The sequence below is a fragment of the Canis lupus genome, chromosome 11, assembly GCF_048164855.1.
Source record: "Canis lupus baileyi chromosome 11, mCanLup2.hap1, whole genome shotgun sequence".
NCBI classification, from domain to species: domain Eukaryota; kingdom Metazoa; phylum Chordata; class Mammalia; order Carnivora; family Canidae; genus Canis; species Canis lupus.
The window spans coordinates 34,589,770-34,603,889 of record NC_132848.1 but is presented as its reverse complement, the minus strand read 5'-3'; the positions used below and the strand labels follow the sequence as shown (position 1 = coordinate 34,603,889).

At 40.6% G+C, this 14,120-nt stretch overlaps 1 protein-coding gene across 7 annotated transcripts in view; it reads left to right on the top strand.

The window, feature by feature from the left end:
* Positions 1 to 12,714, top strand: part of RIC8B (RIC8 guanine nucleotide exchange factor B) — a 99,595-nt gene extending 86,881 nt beyond the window's left edge. For 2 of the 7 annotated variants that reach the window (XR_012039349.1, XR_012039350.1), the window contains 3 exons: positions 458 to 541; positions 4,299 to 4,437; positions 11,322 to 12,714. Coding sequence is in view for 3 of the 7 variants with exons in the window: in XM_072844234.1 (XP_072700335.1) it covers positions 11,322 to 11,433 (112 nt within the window). In the remaining 4 variants the exon portion in view is untranslated. Of the gene's footprint in view, positions 1 to 457; positions 542 to 4,298; positions 4,438 to 5,100; positions 5,278 to 11,321 lie in introns of all 7 variants that reach the window. The other 5 variants (XM_072844234.1, XM_072844232.1, XR_012039352.1 and 2 more) reach the window with 4 other exon arrangements.
* Positions 12,715 to 14,120: the final 1,406 nt, after the last annotated feature.

The window sequence follows — 14,120 nt, the reverse complement described above, 5'->3', positions numbered from 1 at the left end:
AGCAAGAACCCAAAGAATTGCCCAGAATATTTCCAAGCTACTGATGTGATAATCCATTTCCTTTTAACAGTTACAAAACACTTCCACATACATTCTCTTTCTAGCTTCGTGACAAAGTGAGGCTAGGAACTTCATTTTCCAGAACTCAAGGCCTTTGCTCTGTCCACTGTGCTACTGTGTCTGTCTGTTAGAGTCAGTGTTTGCCAGAACACTTCTTAATCATCCTCTTCAGCATCGTGCTACTGGTTCCCTCAACTGTCACTCTGAGGATGTTCTTCATCCCACCAAGTCTTTATTGTGCTAAGAGTGTACTGTAGCTTTGTCTGATTAACTTTCCTTCTCAAAAATGAAATCATTTTCTCCTGGGCCTGAATTGAAAGGCATGTGAGTAAAGGCTAGGTTGGAGGTGACGTGGCCAATGAATGGACACTAGACACTTCCTTTTTTCCATCCATAGGAGAGCAGATGTGAAGGACCTGCACCAGGATGGTGGTTAGCAACAGTGGCCCGTGCCAAAGCACTTACCAAAGTGATGACTAAGGTTGGTCATGCCAAGTACTGTTACTGAGCCTGGTGTAGGGTATAGATGTCATCCACTACCAAAACTATAAAACCACCAATGCAAAAATTAAAGTTAATTTCCGCTTTGCCCCCATGCTGGACATAGTAACTGCCACAAGGAGCTCACGCCCTCAGCAGCTTTATCATAGCTATATTTCCAAGGACAGTGGAGAGATTCATGCTCAAACATTTTCTTCCCACTGCTTACCAACTGATGTAGTAGTATTCCTCGTGATTTTGTCTGTGTATATAAGGATTGTATTTGCAACAGATGTAGGTAAGGGGATTGGCAGTGGACCTGGAGATCTTAAGAGTTTGAAAATAATCTGAACCCTGTAAATCCCATCATGTCTAGCTAGTACAGTGCCTTGTACCCTGTGGTTCCCCTAGTGTATGATGATGAAATAATGAGCACAGCTGATCCCCAAATCTGTAGGCCGGTTTTTTGCTCTATCAAATAGCCTATGTGGTTTAAGACTTTATACCTTTGTCAGTTCCATTTCTTAGCCAGATATGATAAAATTCAGGGCTGGAAAGGAATTCCATAAAGGTACTTCGGCCCATGACTGACTAATTTAAATATTGGGGTATATAATTTATTTAAAATGATCATTGTAATGTATATCAAACATAAAGACCTGAGGCATGAGATTAAAAATGTCAAATGAAGCTTTCTTTGTGAAAGCAGAGGTAAAAAAGGGTAAAAATTCCTTCTCTGAATTGGAAAAAAAATAAGCCCCTGCAACCTAAGTGGGAGATCAGAATGGGGACTGTGTGGTTAAGCAAGTCCAGTGCAGCTAATACAATTGCATTCACCTTAGCTACAGCACACAGCTCATGTATAATAACACAGCCTCCTCCAGAAGAAGGGAGAGAGGATTGATTGGCTTAAGCTTAAACTAACCAAAGGAAATAATATTTCAAGTTTAAGCTTTGTTTTGACTTTTCTAATCCCCTTTAGTTCCTTAATTGGAACCAGGCACTGATTAATCACCACCACCACCCCACACCATCCCACCCCACCCCGGTCACATTTAACAAGGTACATTGCCATTTTGCTTATATATTCTATCAAAATCTAAATTTTACATTTAAATCATTGTTTCCCATTTCTTCCTTATCTATTCCTTATTTTATATGTATATAAATAATGTGTGTAGTATTTGGGACATGGCTTTCTTAGTAAATGCAGATTCCAAGTATGGGACTAGTTCCCTTTAATCCAGAGATTATTTTTAGACTTATTAAAGTTGGGATTATTTTTAGACTTATTAAAGCTGGCTGACTGAAAAGTAATATGTAATTTTTCCCCTATGAATAAGTTACTGTGCTTAATCAACAACTGTTGATTACACCCACCTTTATGATAAGTTAGTCAAGGACATGTTTTTCAGGTATGTTTCTGAAACATCCAATTTTTGAAGCATCATGAGATCTATTGTGGGTACAAAAGTATAAAGATTTTAAATGTGAAGGGGCAATTAATTTGAGAAACTTGATATTGTGTGTATTTAGGTCATCAAGGGCCCTTCCACTGGCTAGACATCTCTAAGTAGGATGTCCTGCTACCTTTGTATTGTCTGTTGGTAGTCATTGTCCTTTAAACCTCTGTGGTACGAATGACTACTTTGAGCTCTTAGCTTAAGCACTAGCTGAAATGGCTTCTATTAGAGAAACATCAAATAAGAATAATGTCCCCTGGCTGTTTGTGCTCTTAGATACCCTCCTTCAACTTTTACATCTTTCTAATTGGGGAGAGCATGTAGGAACTTCTATATCTACTGTTTTACTCAACAGTGTCACTGGGCAGGCTGACCCCCTTATTGATAATTATTTTGCTAATTTGAACAACAGGATAGAAACATTCTGTAGAGAAATTGCCAAGAAATAGATGACTTCCACTTCAGGATAAAACTGAATTTGATTCTTAGCACTGTCTCTAACCTCTTTCTCCATATTTTTTTTAACCATGCTGTTTAATGTGAGGTAGGTAACAAACTTTTAGAAGCTTTGCATGTGATCTTCTAACAGAAATGAGGATACAAGACTAATATTTCTACAGTGCTTTAAAGTTGAAAAAGTGCTTCCATATATATGATCTCCAATGATCAGTAAAACAACCATCTGAATTAGATAGGGCAAGGAGTATTTCACTGAGAAATAAGTGGGACCAATCATTAAGTGACTGACCCAAGATTGGGCATCTGGTTAATGACATAGCCAAGATTCAGTTCTTAGTCTTAAGACCCCAGATCTTACATTATTTTGAAAAATGACCAACAGCTCTCAAAAATGTGTCAGTCTGACTTTAAATAAGATGGTCTAAATTTTAAGTAAATGCAAAGCACAAAGATAGATAGTCAGCATATTTACCTGAGAAGAGAATTAAGATCTGGAAGACACGTATTCCTGCTTTTTCATTCCATAGTAGAGGTCTTCTCAAAGATCAGGTGAGATGTTAAAATAAATAGTTTATATCAAACATACACACACACATACCTTTATATGAAGGAAACCAGTGAAATTGCTATGACTCTGTGTTAATATAAGTTCTTTTAATTACTTTAAAAAGACAATAATTATAAGTATTCTAACAAATTCTTAAATTTAATGCAATCACATTAAGAAAATCTAACTTTAAAAAGGCTTCCCAATGGGACTGTTTAGTCAGCTCCCAATTACCTTTACAAAGTAGAAAGTAGACCAAAGTAGTGGACAATATGCTATATCCGTTTGTCATGGAAATGATATTTTTATGCTACATATTTACCTTCCTAATTGTACCCAGTCCCAAAACACAATGGTAAGGTCTGAGGGAAGATCTCAGAATTGCTTTGGAAGAGGCAGGTTAGAGACTTTAAATTTGCTATGGTAAAGCCACCATACCTCTCCAGATATACTGGGTTAGTGGCTTAGTTAAAGATCAGTGTACCCAGTCAGCACTAGGAGGCCATTAGATGCAAAATCATGAAGGATAAAGGGTTAGGGTCCAAGCCCAAAGGACATTCTTGCCCAGTATGTAACTGAACATGTTAAGCAATGGCCAAGGTTATACTTTTCTATGAGAAAAAGGGGTTATAAACACTTATAAGCAAATCAACAAGTTATTAGGCAGTCCACAGTACTTCAGTGTATTATGGACTGTTCCAGCGATGCTGAAATCTTGAAATAAGATGCACTTTCAGACTTGGAATTAGAGCAAAGATTACAGAGCTGCTTTCTCTGGGCTAGCACCGGCTCCATTCTAGCAGGCATTTTTGGAAAAGCTCTGTGTTCATTAAAAATGTTTTATTTACTTACCAGCTTCTCATCCTATCTTTCAAATGTGAAAAGGAATTAAATATGAAATGGCTAATTTAAAATGTCAGGGTTCTTTTTTTCCAAGCCAACCTTACATTAAGAGCAGGAATCCCTGTGCCACAGAAATGGTTCCCAATTATCCCGTCTTGGGTTTTGTTATACATTGTACAGAAGTCAACAAAACAAGTATGTAACAGAACCTGCCTAAATAGCAGCCACCCTCATTAGAAACAGAGAATTAATCAGGGGGCGATTGAAGGAAGCAGTGCCTCACAGGTTTCCCCCTTTCTTCTTTTCTAATCATAGAACAAAATATATTACATAAAAGGAACGGAACTATTATGCAGTACTCAATTAGAGGGAGGTGAATAGGTCTCTAACATGCTGTTTTATCAAAAGAGCAGACTGGTGTTTGCATGACTGTTGTTTCATTACAGACCCTGTCATTAATTCCATGTGTCAATACTGCCCTGTAGTACACAGAGCAGACAAGAAAGAAGAGCCCTTGAAAACAAGGGAATGATTTTTGAGTCGTTATCAAGCTAAGTGGCAAGCGGGAAGCTGAAACTCGTATAGGTAAATTCGAAGGGACTCTTGGGAGATCTGCAAGTGGGAAACAAGAATGCATTTTACCAACTGCTTAATTATGTCCTGTTTTTCAACAAGTACTCTTGAATTGAATGCTTTGTTTGTATTGCACAAAAACATGTGCTGTGGGCAAGAGTATTCTCTTGCTTCCAGGTCAAGTAAAGTGTTTTATACACGCATACATCTGGCCTATTCTGTAATGTGCGATTGGGTATGTTAGTATCTGAGCCCCAATATTGCACTGTCATTTCTGCCCCAATATTGCACTTACATAGGAACCAGAAGCCCTAAGAAATGGAACCTTATCTAAGGTTCTGAGAAATTATAAGCCCAGGCATCCCAGAGGACCATCCTTATAGGAAAATGGTGGCTCAGGAAAATGTTAAAATATATCTGGGGGCAAAAAAAAAAAAAAAAAAAAAGACCATAAAAATTTAAATATGGTATAAATCCCATAATCTCCCACCCCCTAAATCTTTAAGAAAGTATTTTTTGGTTTCCATTAGTAGTCCCAAGGGTTAGGCTGGGGCAAAATAGGGTTTCCTTTCTTGGACGTGCTTTATCTATGTCCTCGTGCCTGGCCAAGCCCTTATAGATTATGGTTCCTTATCGTTTAGTAAGATCAAATTTCTAAATGATGTTTCGTTCCAGTTGAACATTCTTGGAGGCTTATCTCTTCCCTGGCCAGATGCCTGATCAGATGAGAAGCCCGCCATGATACTGTCACAGTGCCTAGAATGGGCTCTTTATCCAGTAGACATCACTGTACTTTTTGATGATAACGAGGGCAGTCTTAACTTGTGTTAAGGCCTGTGTATAGCATTGAAGGTAAGTATGAAGGAGTTGTTGCTATGTGAATATCTTAATCCTGATGCACATTTCAATATACAGTATATCCGTTTAACTATGATGTACATATTACCTGACACCTAGCCATCCTTTTTAGATATGACCTTCATATTTAGGGCAATAACTCTTCATGAAATGGCCTATTTTTTGAGGGCCATGATTGAATTTAGATCCTTTCTTGTAACACTTGCCATTGCTTTGATTTACTTTCGTAACCATTCTAATCATCTGCCAGTAGTTTTGCAGAAAGGATTTCTGGTCTTGGTGTCAGTCAGTTATAGGTAGGATGCTGTGTTTGACTCTTAGGCTTTGAATATATATCTTGATTAGAAACAAAGGCTCAGCATTATTGAATTTTAGTGTCTTAAAAACCTTTCAGCTCTATAAAGGATGAAAATTATTTAGTAGCTAATATTTAGACTCATAGAATAGAATCTTGGGGATCATCTTGTCCAACCCCTTCATTTTATAGATGGGTAGACTCAAGCCCAGAGAAGAAAATGACTTGCCCAAGGACACCCAGCCAGTTAGAGGACGATCTGAGTCTAGAATCTAGACCTCCCAATGTCTGGATGTAAGAAGCTGAGTCTACACAGTTAGTGGTTGAGAATTCCAGGCTGTGTGGTACAAAGGGGGCCTGATTTCTGCTGCATTGTCAGAATGTCTAATGACATTGACTCATCAGGAAAATAATAATTAAAAATAATAAGAGGATTCTTGACAAATGGTTCTCTACCATTCTCCATTTATGTCACGACCCCTATAATATAGCCTCTTAACAAACATTTACTGAGCACCTACTATGTGCCCCCAGCCTATACTAGATACTGCAGATCATAGCCAGATAAGACATGGACTCTGCCCTCAAGTTGCTCACGGTCTACCAGAGAACAAGAAATCCCTGGAAAGCATTATTCAGAATTTCCTATAGAAGGCTAATACCTTTCCTAACTCTGTAGATCTTGATGATGAAAGTGAATCTTCCACTCAAAGATGTGGCTTTTCTCTTGATCATGGTTTATTTATTAAGAGTCCCATAAAACACTATACCTTCCCTTTTTGTGAAAGTACAAGATAATATCAACGGCAAATCAATTTAGGTCATAAACACTTACTGAGAACCTGTTGTTGGCAAGGCGCCTGTGCTAGACACATAGAGATATGAAAATTAAATACGTAAAGCATAGAACAGTTTCTTTTTAATGTCAGGGCAATACTGTTTCATGTCTTTCAAACTTTGTAATGAGAATTATTTTTAATAAATATTCTTAGATAGGGGACCCTTGAAATAGAAGACCAAAATACTTCTATAACTATAATCTAGACTTGTCAGCCTAGGATTTCAAAGTCTCCATTCAGATCCTGTTTTGTACCCCATATCTGTTTTGAGCTTTCTTTTTCCTTTATCTCAGCCAAACCAGCCTGCTTGCCAGTCTCTGCACACAACTAACCCTTGCTTCTGTGCCTTTGCTTGACTAATTCTTCTGTTCCTAGGATGCCTTTATCCCCATGAATCCATGTCCATCCCTGCCATTACAGTCTGGCCCTGAGTTGTCTCCTGCGAGGAGCCTGTGATCAGCATCCCCACCTCCTCCTGTGTCCCTCCCACATGTACATAGCCCAGATGATGGTGCAATAACATTTCTGTGGTATTCATTACTGCTTCCCATTCTCCATCCACATCTTGCTGATCTAGATATAATATCTTATTAAATAAAACAGTCTAGTATAACCAGGTCATTCATCAGACCTTTTAGGAGTGAGTCTCTATATCAAAGATTTCATTTGGGTATTTGTGGGCTGTTGTATGATAGAGAGCAAGATCAGAAACATTGAGATGGGAATGTGACAAGCCTGGAGTCCAGCAGAAAACACAGTCATAAAGCTGTGAGAGATCCTCTCTCTTTCCACTCCCAAACAGGACAAATTTCCTTTAAACATATTTTTTTTTTAATTTTTTTTATTTATTTATGATAGTCACACAGAGAGAAAGAGAGAGAGGCAGAGACACAGGCAGAGGGAGAAGCAGGCTCCATGCAGGGAGCCCGACGTGGGATTCGATCCCGGGTCTCCAGGATCGCGCCCCGGGCCAAAGGCAGGCGCCAAACCGCTGCGCCACCCAGGGATCCCTCCTTTAAACATATTTTGATTACAATAAGAGTATATTATTGATGAACTGTCAAGTTAGGGAAAGCAGGGCTCTGCCTGTTAATCATCTCAAGCTTGTTGATCTGCTGTTCTGTAATTCTTTTAATATTGTTTAATGTGTGTGTGTTTTATCTTCTGAACTGACTAAAAGCTTCTTGAGGACAGGGACCATGTCTTTTATTTGCTTCTGCATTTTCATCCCCCCACTTACTCCCAGAGTGCCCTATCAAGCTTGGGGAGGCCTCCCATAAGCACATAAAGACAGGAAATGCAACTTGTGGTTCCAGCTTCATTCCAGCCATTACACTACAGTTTATGTGTATAGTGGCCTTTTGCCTTCATGACAACTCGATGAGGTAGGTATTTCTATCCCAATTCTACAGATAAGGAAATTGAAATTCAGAGAGTTTAAGGTCTTACTGTTAGTGACTGTGGACTCAGGGTTAGAACCTAGGTCTGTCTGACTCCAAAACCTGTATGTGCTTTTCACTGTACCACAATAATAACTAATATTTAGGACCTTTGCAGTTCATAGAACTCTTTGATCTACATCATTGTTGTTATTGCTACCACCACTGGTTCTGTCATAGTTACTCCTTACATCATCACTAGGAAGTAGGTAGAGCTAGTATTAGCATTATCCCCATTTCACAGATAGGGAAACTGAGACTCAGACTTGCCCAAGATCACACAACTGGTAAGTGGAAGAGCCAAGGCTCCAAAAAGACTTCCTAACTCCAGATATTTTTGTTTTTTACACTGTATCACATTGATACCTTAATTAATTTGTATAAATGCATGATTTATGGCCAGTTACCACTGGCATCTCTCCAACTGAGGTGTCCTTAATAAGGCCAGGCATTCCATGGAGCCCTCAGAGGAGCTTTCATGTTAGTGGAAGGGTGATAAAAAGGACCTAAAAAATAAATGCTTGAGAAGCATACTTCACAAGTGAGAATTAAAATATGGGGCCCATTATCTCATAGACCAGTTCCTATAATCAGGCCATGAAATTAATGTTAATTATTTCCATCATGAAATTGGAATAGGGATGAAACTGATGGACTTGATTTGAAAATATTACTCCTAGATTTGAAGAAGGTGCTAACTGCTCTGTTACAGCCAGTAGCTTGCCCAGCATCATCCTGTTGTCACAGAAGTAGAGTCATGTTGATAGTGGGGGCAGATGGAGTGGGCAGGGGCCTATCTACCCAGCGTCTTATCACCAATCTCAGTAGAATTCCTCTAGTCCCATCCAGGGTCCTGCTTCTACCTATCCCGATCCTTGATTCCCTAGCCCATCTGACTACCCTCATCCACTGGGTTCCTTTAGACCTTTCAACTTTCTTACCCTCAGTGTTTTAGTCCCAGCCAATTATCCCTTTTTCCTTTTATGTCATTAGTAAGTAGTATCCAGTGTCACAAAATCCTTTAACATGAGCAGATAGAACTAGGGAACTAGGTTGTAAAACTATAGATATGTGGACTATATCAGTGCTAGAGGGAAGTTTTCATGGAACCAGGTTGTCTAGCTGGTTTTCTGCAAAGGCCTCAAGCTCTTCATGTCCTAAAAGGTGTCAGCATCTCCCCTCCAAAATCTGCTTCATCTGCTGTGTTCTTGCTCCAGTGAATTCTATCACCATCCTCTTAGTCATCTGAGCTGGAAGCCATAGGGACAGTCTATTCCCTACTCTATCCTTTACCAGCCCTCTCCCCTTCCAGCAGGCCACAGCCCACATACACTGTACAGTAACATCCTAATGACTGGTCTCTCTGCCGTCAGGATCCCCCTGGTCCAGTGCGCCTTCCACATTGCTGCCAGAGACACTGCCCTATGCAACAGATGGGATGTCCCTTACAGGGCAAAACCTAAGCTCCTTACCATAATATTTTAGACACTTACCCACTCAACCTCAGACTACCTTTGAGCCTTTCCTCCTGCTACTCCTTCATTGACCCTCACCACTCTCCAAACACTGGGCCCTTCCGAGCTTCATGGAAGCAAAGAGATAGAAAAGAAATGGACACAATCCAAAGAGGGATACAAAACACACAAGTAGATGGGACCATACAGAGCCCTTTACACAGTCTCCTATGCCTTCTTTGCCTGGCATTAGATAACTTACTTGTGATGCCATGCCTACCTTCCCCAGGCAGTACAGTCTGCGCTTCGTCTTAGGAGCTACCATGCTGTCAGATACTGTGACAGCATTTACCCCATTATGTACAGAGTTATTTTTCATATGTGTTTCACCTGCTCCTTAAGGACTGTTGTACCCACTCTTCCTTTCCCTGCCTGGCCTATGGCCTATGACCTAGCTCCTGGCCTGTAGGTGTTGAACAGACGTTAAACAACTGAACTTAGTGCGCTCCTGCAGTGCCATTAGGGCAGTTAATCCAGATGTGGTATACTGCAAAGAGCACAAGCCCAAGGTTCAGAAGACCTGTGTCCCAGGTCGAGCTTGGCACTAGGTGTGTGACCTTGGGTAAGTCACTTAGTCTCATTTAATAAACAAGGGGGTTGGACTAAATGATCTCTGAGGCCCCTTCAATTATAAGTTCTATGATTCTGACCCCATTTCTTGGACTAGGAACATCTCCTTTATAACTCAGGAGCCTCGGCATAGCCTTGCAGCCCCCCCATTACTCGGATCATCTTCTGGCGCTAGCCAGAGCTGCTTGATTAGGCTCCTATTGTCTGATCCAGGGAACACTGAGCTGTTCTTACCTCTCCCCAGGAGTTTCACTGTGCCTCTAACACCTCACAGTGCTGTGTGGCTGGCCCTCCCCAGGAGGGAGCCCTTCTTTGTGCTGTCCTCAAGGACAACAGCAAGGAGGCAGAGGGAAAGCAGCTTTTATTGTTCCCCTTCACTCCAGATCCTGCCAACATTGCAGCTGCTGCCATGTGGGTTCTTGGTTATAGACATGTTTTCAGGGGGTGATGCCCATTTCCTTGAGAAATAAATTTTATTTCTCATGTGCCTCTTTGAGGCTACTCTTAAAGTGCACTGCTGACATTTTTGGGGTGGGAGAAGGGCTAGAGTTAGTAACTCAACAGGTACATTTGCCATAATCTCCATGTAATAAATAAGAGCCTATGAAAAGATTAAATAAATCTTTCCTAATGCTTTTTGATTGACTTAATCAATAATTAATCATCTTTAGATGAGGCTGTAACTTGTGGAGTAGATATAATTGGATTAGCTGAAAAGAGGCAGTTGGGGAGCTTTGAAGAGATTAAAATGGCTGTCAATCCCATAATTAAACTGCCACAAACAAAAGCAATGGTGTTTTAAAAAAAAAAAAAAAAAAAAAAGAGGAAAGAGAGAGAGAAGGAAATAAAAGGGAGGGAGAAAGTTGGGGAAGGCCAGTTGACTTGGATTGAATCAAGAAGTACTTATGTCTCACTAGAGATTGGAGAGGCAAAATCAAATGTGACAGATTTATTCCGTTGAACAAAATCCATACGTATCAAATCATCCACTTGATTGTCTGCCTGGCCCACCGGGACCCGTGAAATTTTGGCAGCTTCAACTTCACTAAAACAATGATTCCACAAAAGGAAAAAAAGTTAATTATTAAAAACAGAAGAGACCTGCTCCTTGTCCTGAGCCCGTTTAGACCTTGACTTTTCATACTTTTAATTGGCTTAGTAGGTTTGGCCTGTGTGAATGAAGTCTTTTATCTCCCTCTTTTTCTTTCCATGCCCCTTTCATCTTTCCTGTTACAAACACACAGAGAGCTTGAGGAAAAATACTTTGGTTTTTAAAGACTCTTCTTTTTAAAAGGATGTGGATTGGGGTGGAGGGAAGGGGTGTGTGTGTGATGCTGGTGAATACTTTTTTTTTTCTCTCTCTTTTCTCTCGTTTTTCCAGAGAGGAGTTGCTTAAACCAATGGGACTGAAGCCCGACGGGACAATCACGCCTTTGGAGGAGGCCCTCAGCCAGTACTCTGTCATCGAAGAGACCAGCTCGGACACAGACTGAGAACGTCACTTGCCCAGCACTCAGTACTGCTTTTATTAGCATCTTTTCTCTGTAGCTCCAGGGGAGTCTTTTCTCTAAAACATTTATGCCCTTGCTTTGGCTAGAAACACATTAACTGGTTTACTCATTGAGAATCCAGCATATTTAAGAGGTGATCCTGTGTTTTTGCGATACCGAGGCATTCATCCAGAGCTGCAGGTAGATGGAGTGGCAGGGGCTAACCACAGGAAAGAGGAATTCCGTTTCATCAGGATGGAACTGCAGGACTTCATCCTGTAAAGCAGCCCCAGTTGAATCTGGCCGTTCTGTTTGCCAAGGTTCTTAGAAGATTGAGTCGTGGCCTTCCTCTCGCTTGTGAAAGCTGCCCCTTCTGAATCTCTCCAGCAGACGGAGGCGCGTCGGCAGCAGAGCAAGCTGCTAAGGGCTGAGGCAAGTGACCTATTAGATCAGAACCGACTACATGGAAGCCAAGCAGCTGCTCCATAAACCTGGCCCCACTCTTCATTTCAATTTTGTACAAATATGTGGAAATGCACACACAACATGCACACACACAGCCCCAGACTTACAAACAGATTACATTCTAAAAGTTTGTAAGTCCCTTATCGAGAACTTCAGAATACATTTCTCCCTATAAAGGGTTATAAATGATGGTTTAGTTCTGAGGCAGCTACAGATGCCTATTTATTCCCTTATGTACCTTAACACTAGTAGCATAGAACTGAACCCCCATCTGTATCATTGCATGGGAGCATGCATTCTGAGGTCTAACTCGGGGTGCCAGGAACACACATCCTCCAACCCAGCAGAGGGGATGGGGCCTCCCGGCACACTGGGAGTTCTCTCGTGGCCTCCACCAGGGATGGAGGAAGTCAGCAGCACCCATTTGTACATATAGGTCATTCATATGTCACAGGTTTTAAACTGGGGACTGTGTGTGCGCTTGTGTGTGTGTTCTACTTTCTACCGTATGTGATCAGTTTAATGGTAACTTTATTTATTTAAAAAAAAAAAGAAACACAGATAGTTACTGTTAAACTGATTAAGGCTGTTTATTTTTACTTTTAGAATTGGTCATATGAAGAAGTAGAATATGAATCCTGCAATAGACAGTGGGCCTAGCTAATCAGTGGCTAAAGCTGAAAGGGGTTGGTTTCCTTTTATATATGTATGTATGTATACATATACATACATATATACATATATACACATAGATAATGTGCTTAACCACTGCCTTTTAAAACTTTAAATTAAATAAAACATTGGGGTTGATTCAATTTAGCCATCTGTGTGTGTTTCTTTATAGATACATGGGGTAAACAATATTTCAGAGTTTATGCTTTTCTAAAGTGCTTTCACATCCATTACCTCCCTTACCACAGTAGCCCTTTTAAGGATAGGTAACATACACAGAGTATTAGTGGAAAATGTCATTTATTCAGAGATCCCTTCTCTGACAAAACAACTGTTCAAAGATGGACTTTTTAAAGGCCTTTGAGCTGCCAAAAGAGATCACCAGAGTCTCTTGCTCATAGGAGAGATCCTCAAGAATCTCTCTTTTCACCTCTTTACTAAAATTTGCATATGTTTCTAGCAGGTTATCTGGCTTTCAAGCCCATTAAAAAAAAAAAATGGCAGAGGAGACGGCTGCTTGATAGAAGGCAGGTCTACCAAGAGCCACTGAAGGCCAGCTGAAAACCAGATAGGAAGGTAGGGAGGAGGAGGAGATCTACACCAGGCATCGCAAATCTGGGACGGCCTGGTTCCCAGAGGACACTGGTTGGCCCAGAAGGATCTGTACCTACAATATGGCCCATTGACAAATTCTCAAAGAGAGAACCCAGAATTTATTTTTAAAAACCTAAGTAAATCCAAAATACTCCAGAATAAAAGGCTAGAAAGAATACAATACACTCCCTTTAGGATCTTCATCCAGATAGTTGGAAAAGTGGTAGGTTGCCCATTTTTAACAGTAAATAAAATGAAATTTGGCAATTCATAAATTTAGATTATGTGAAAAAAAGTTTAGACAAAGTATTTTTGTTACTTCATTCTACAAATGCATTTTAAAGTATTTTTATAATTTCTACAGTCCAATAGCTTTCTCATAAGTGTCAGCTTCCCTAAATGAAGATCTGTTTACTGGAATAGCATCTTGCCAGCTTATGCAGGCTAAGTGTTTGAACAGTCCTGGTTAAGTAGCTGTGTTCTTGTGCTTTCAAGAGTTTCACTTTGAGTTTCCCCTGCACTGGGTACTAAGCACTAAGCTTTGTTTTTGAAGAGAGCATTTGCAGGGGGAGTGGAAGGACCTCATTTTGCCCCTGGAAAGAGAACGAACATCTGCTAAGTGCTTTCTACCTGCTGGGCTTTTCAGGTCTCTAATGACATGTAACCTCATCTCATCTCTTGTTAGAGACCTTCTCTGGCAGGCCTCAGTTTCCCAGTGTCCTAGCAAACAGGAGTCCAAGTCTGGCACCTCCCTCCCTCCCCTCACCACCCTGACCACCTGGGTCCTCACCGTGCCTCCTAGGACCCTGGAGTGCTGGAGGGCAGGCATTCTCAGGCCATTTTAAGCAATAACCATTTCAGAAGAACCAGTTTAAGGAATTTTGTAAGCAGGGAGGTAACCTGGAATTGATCTGTGAGTGGAAGAGTTGCTCAGGGCTGGATTTCAAACAAGGACCTGG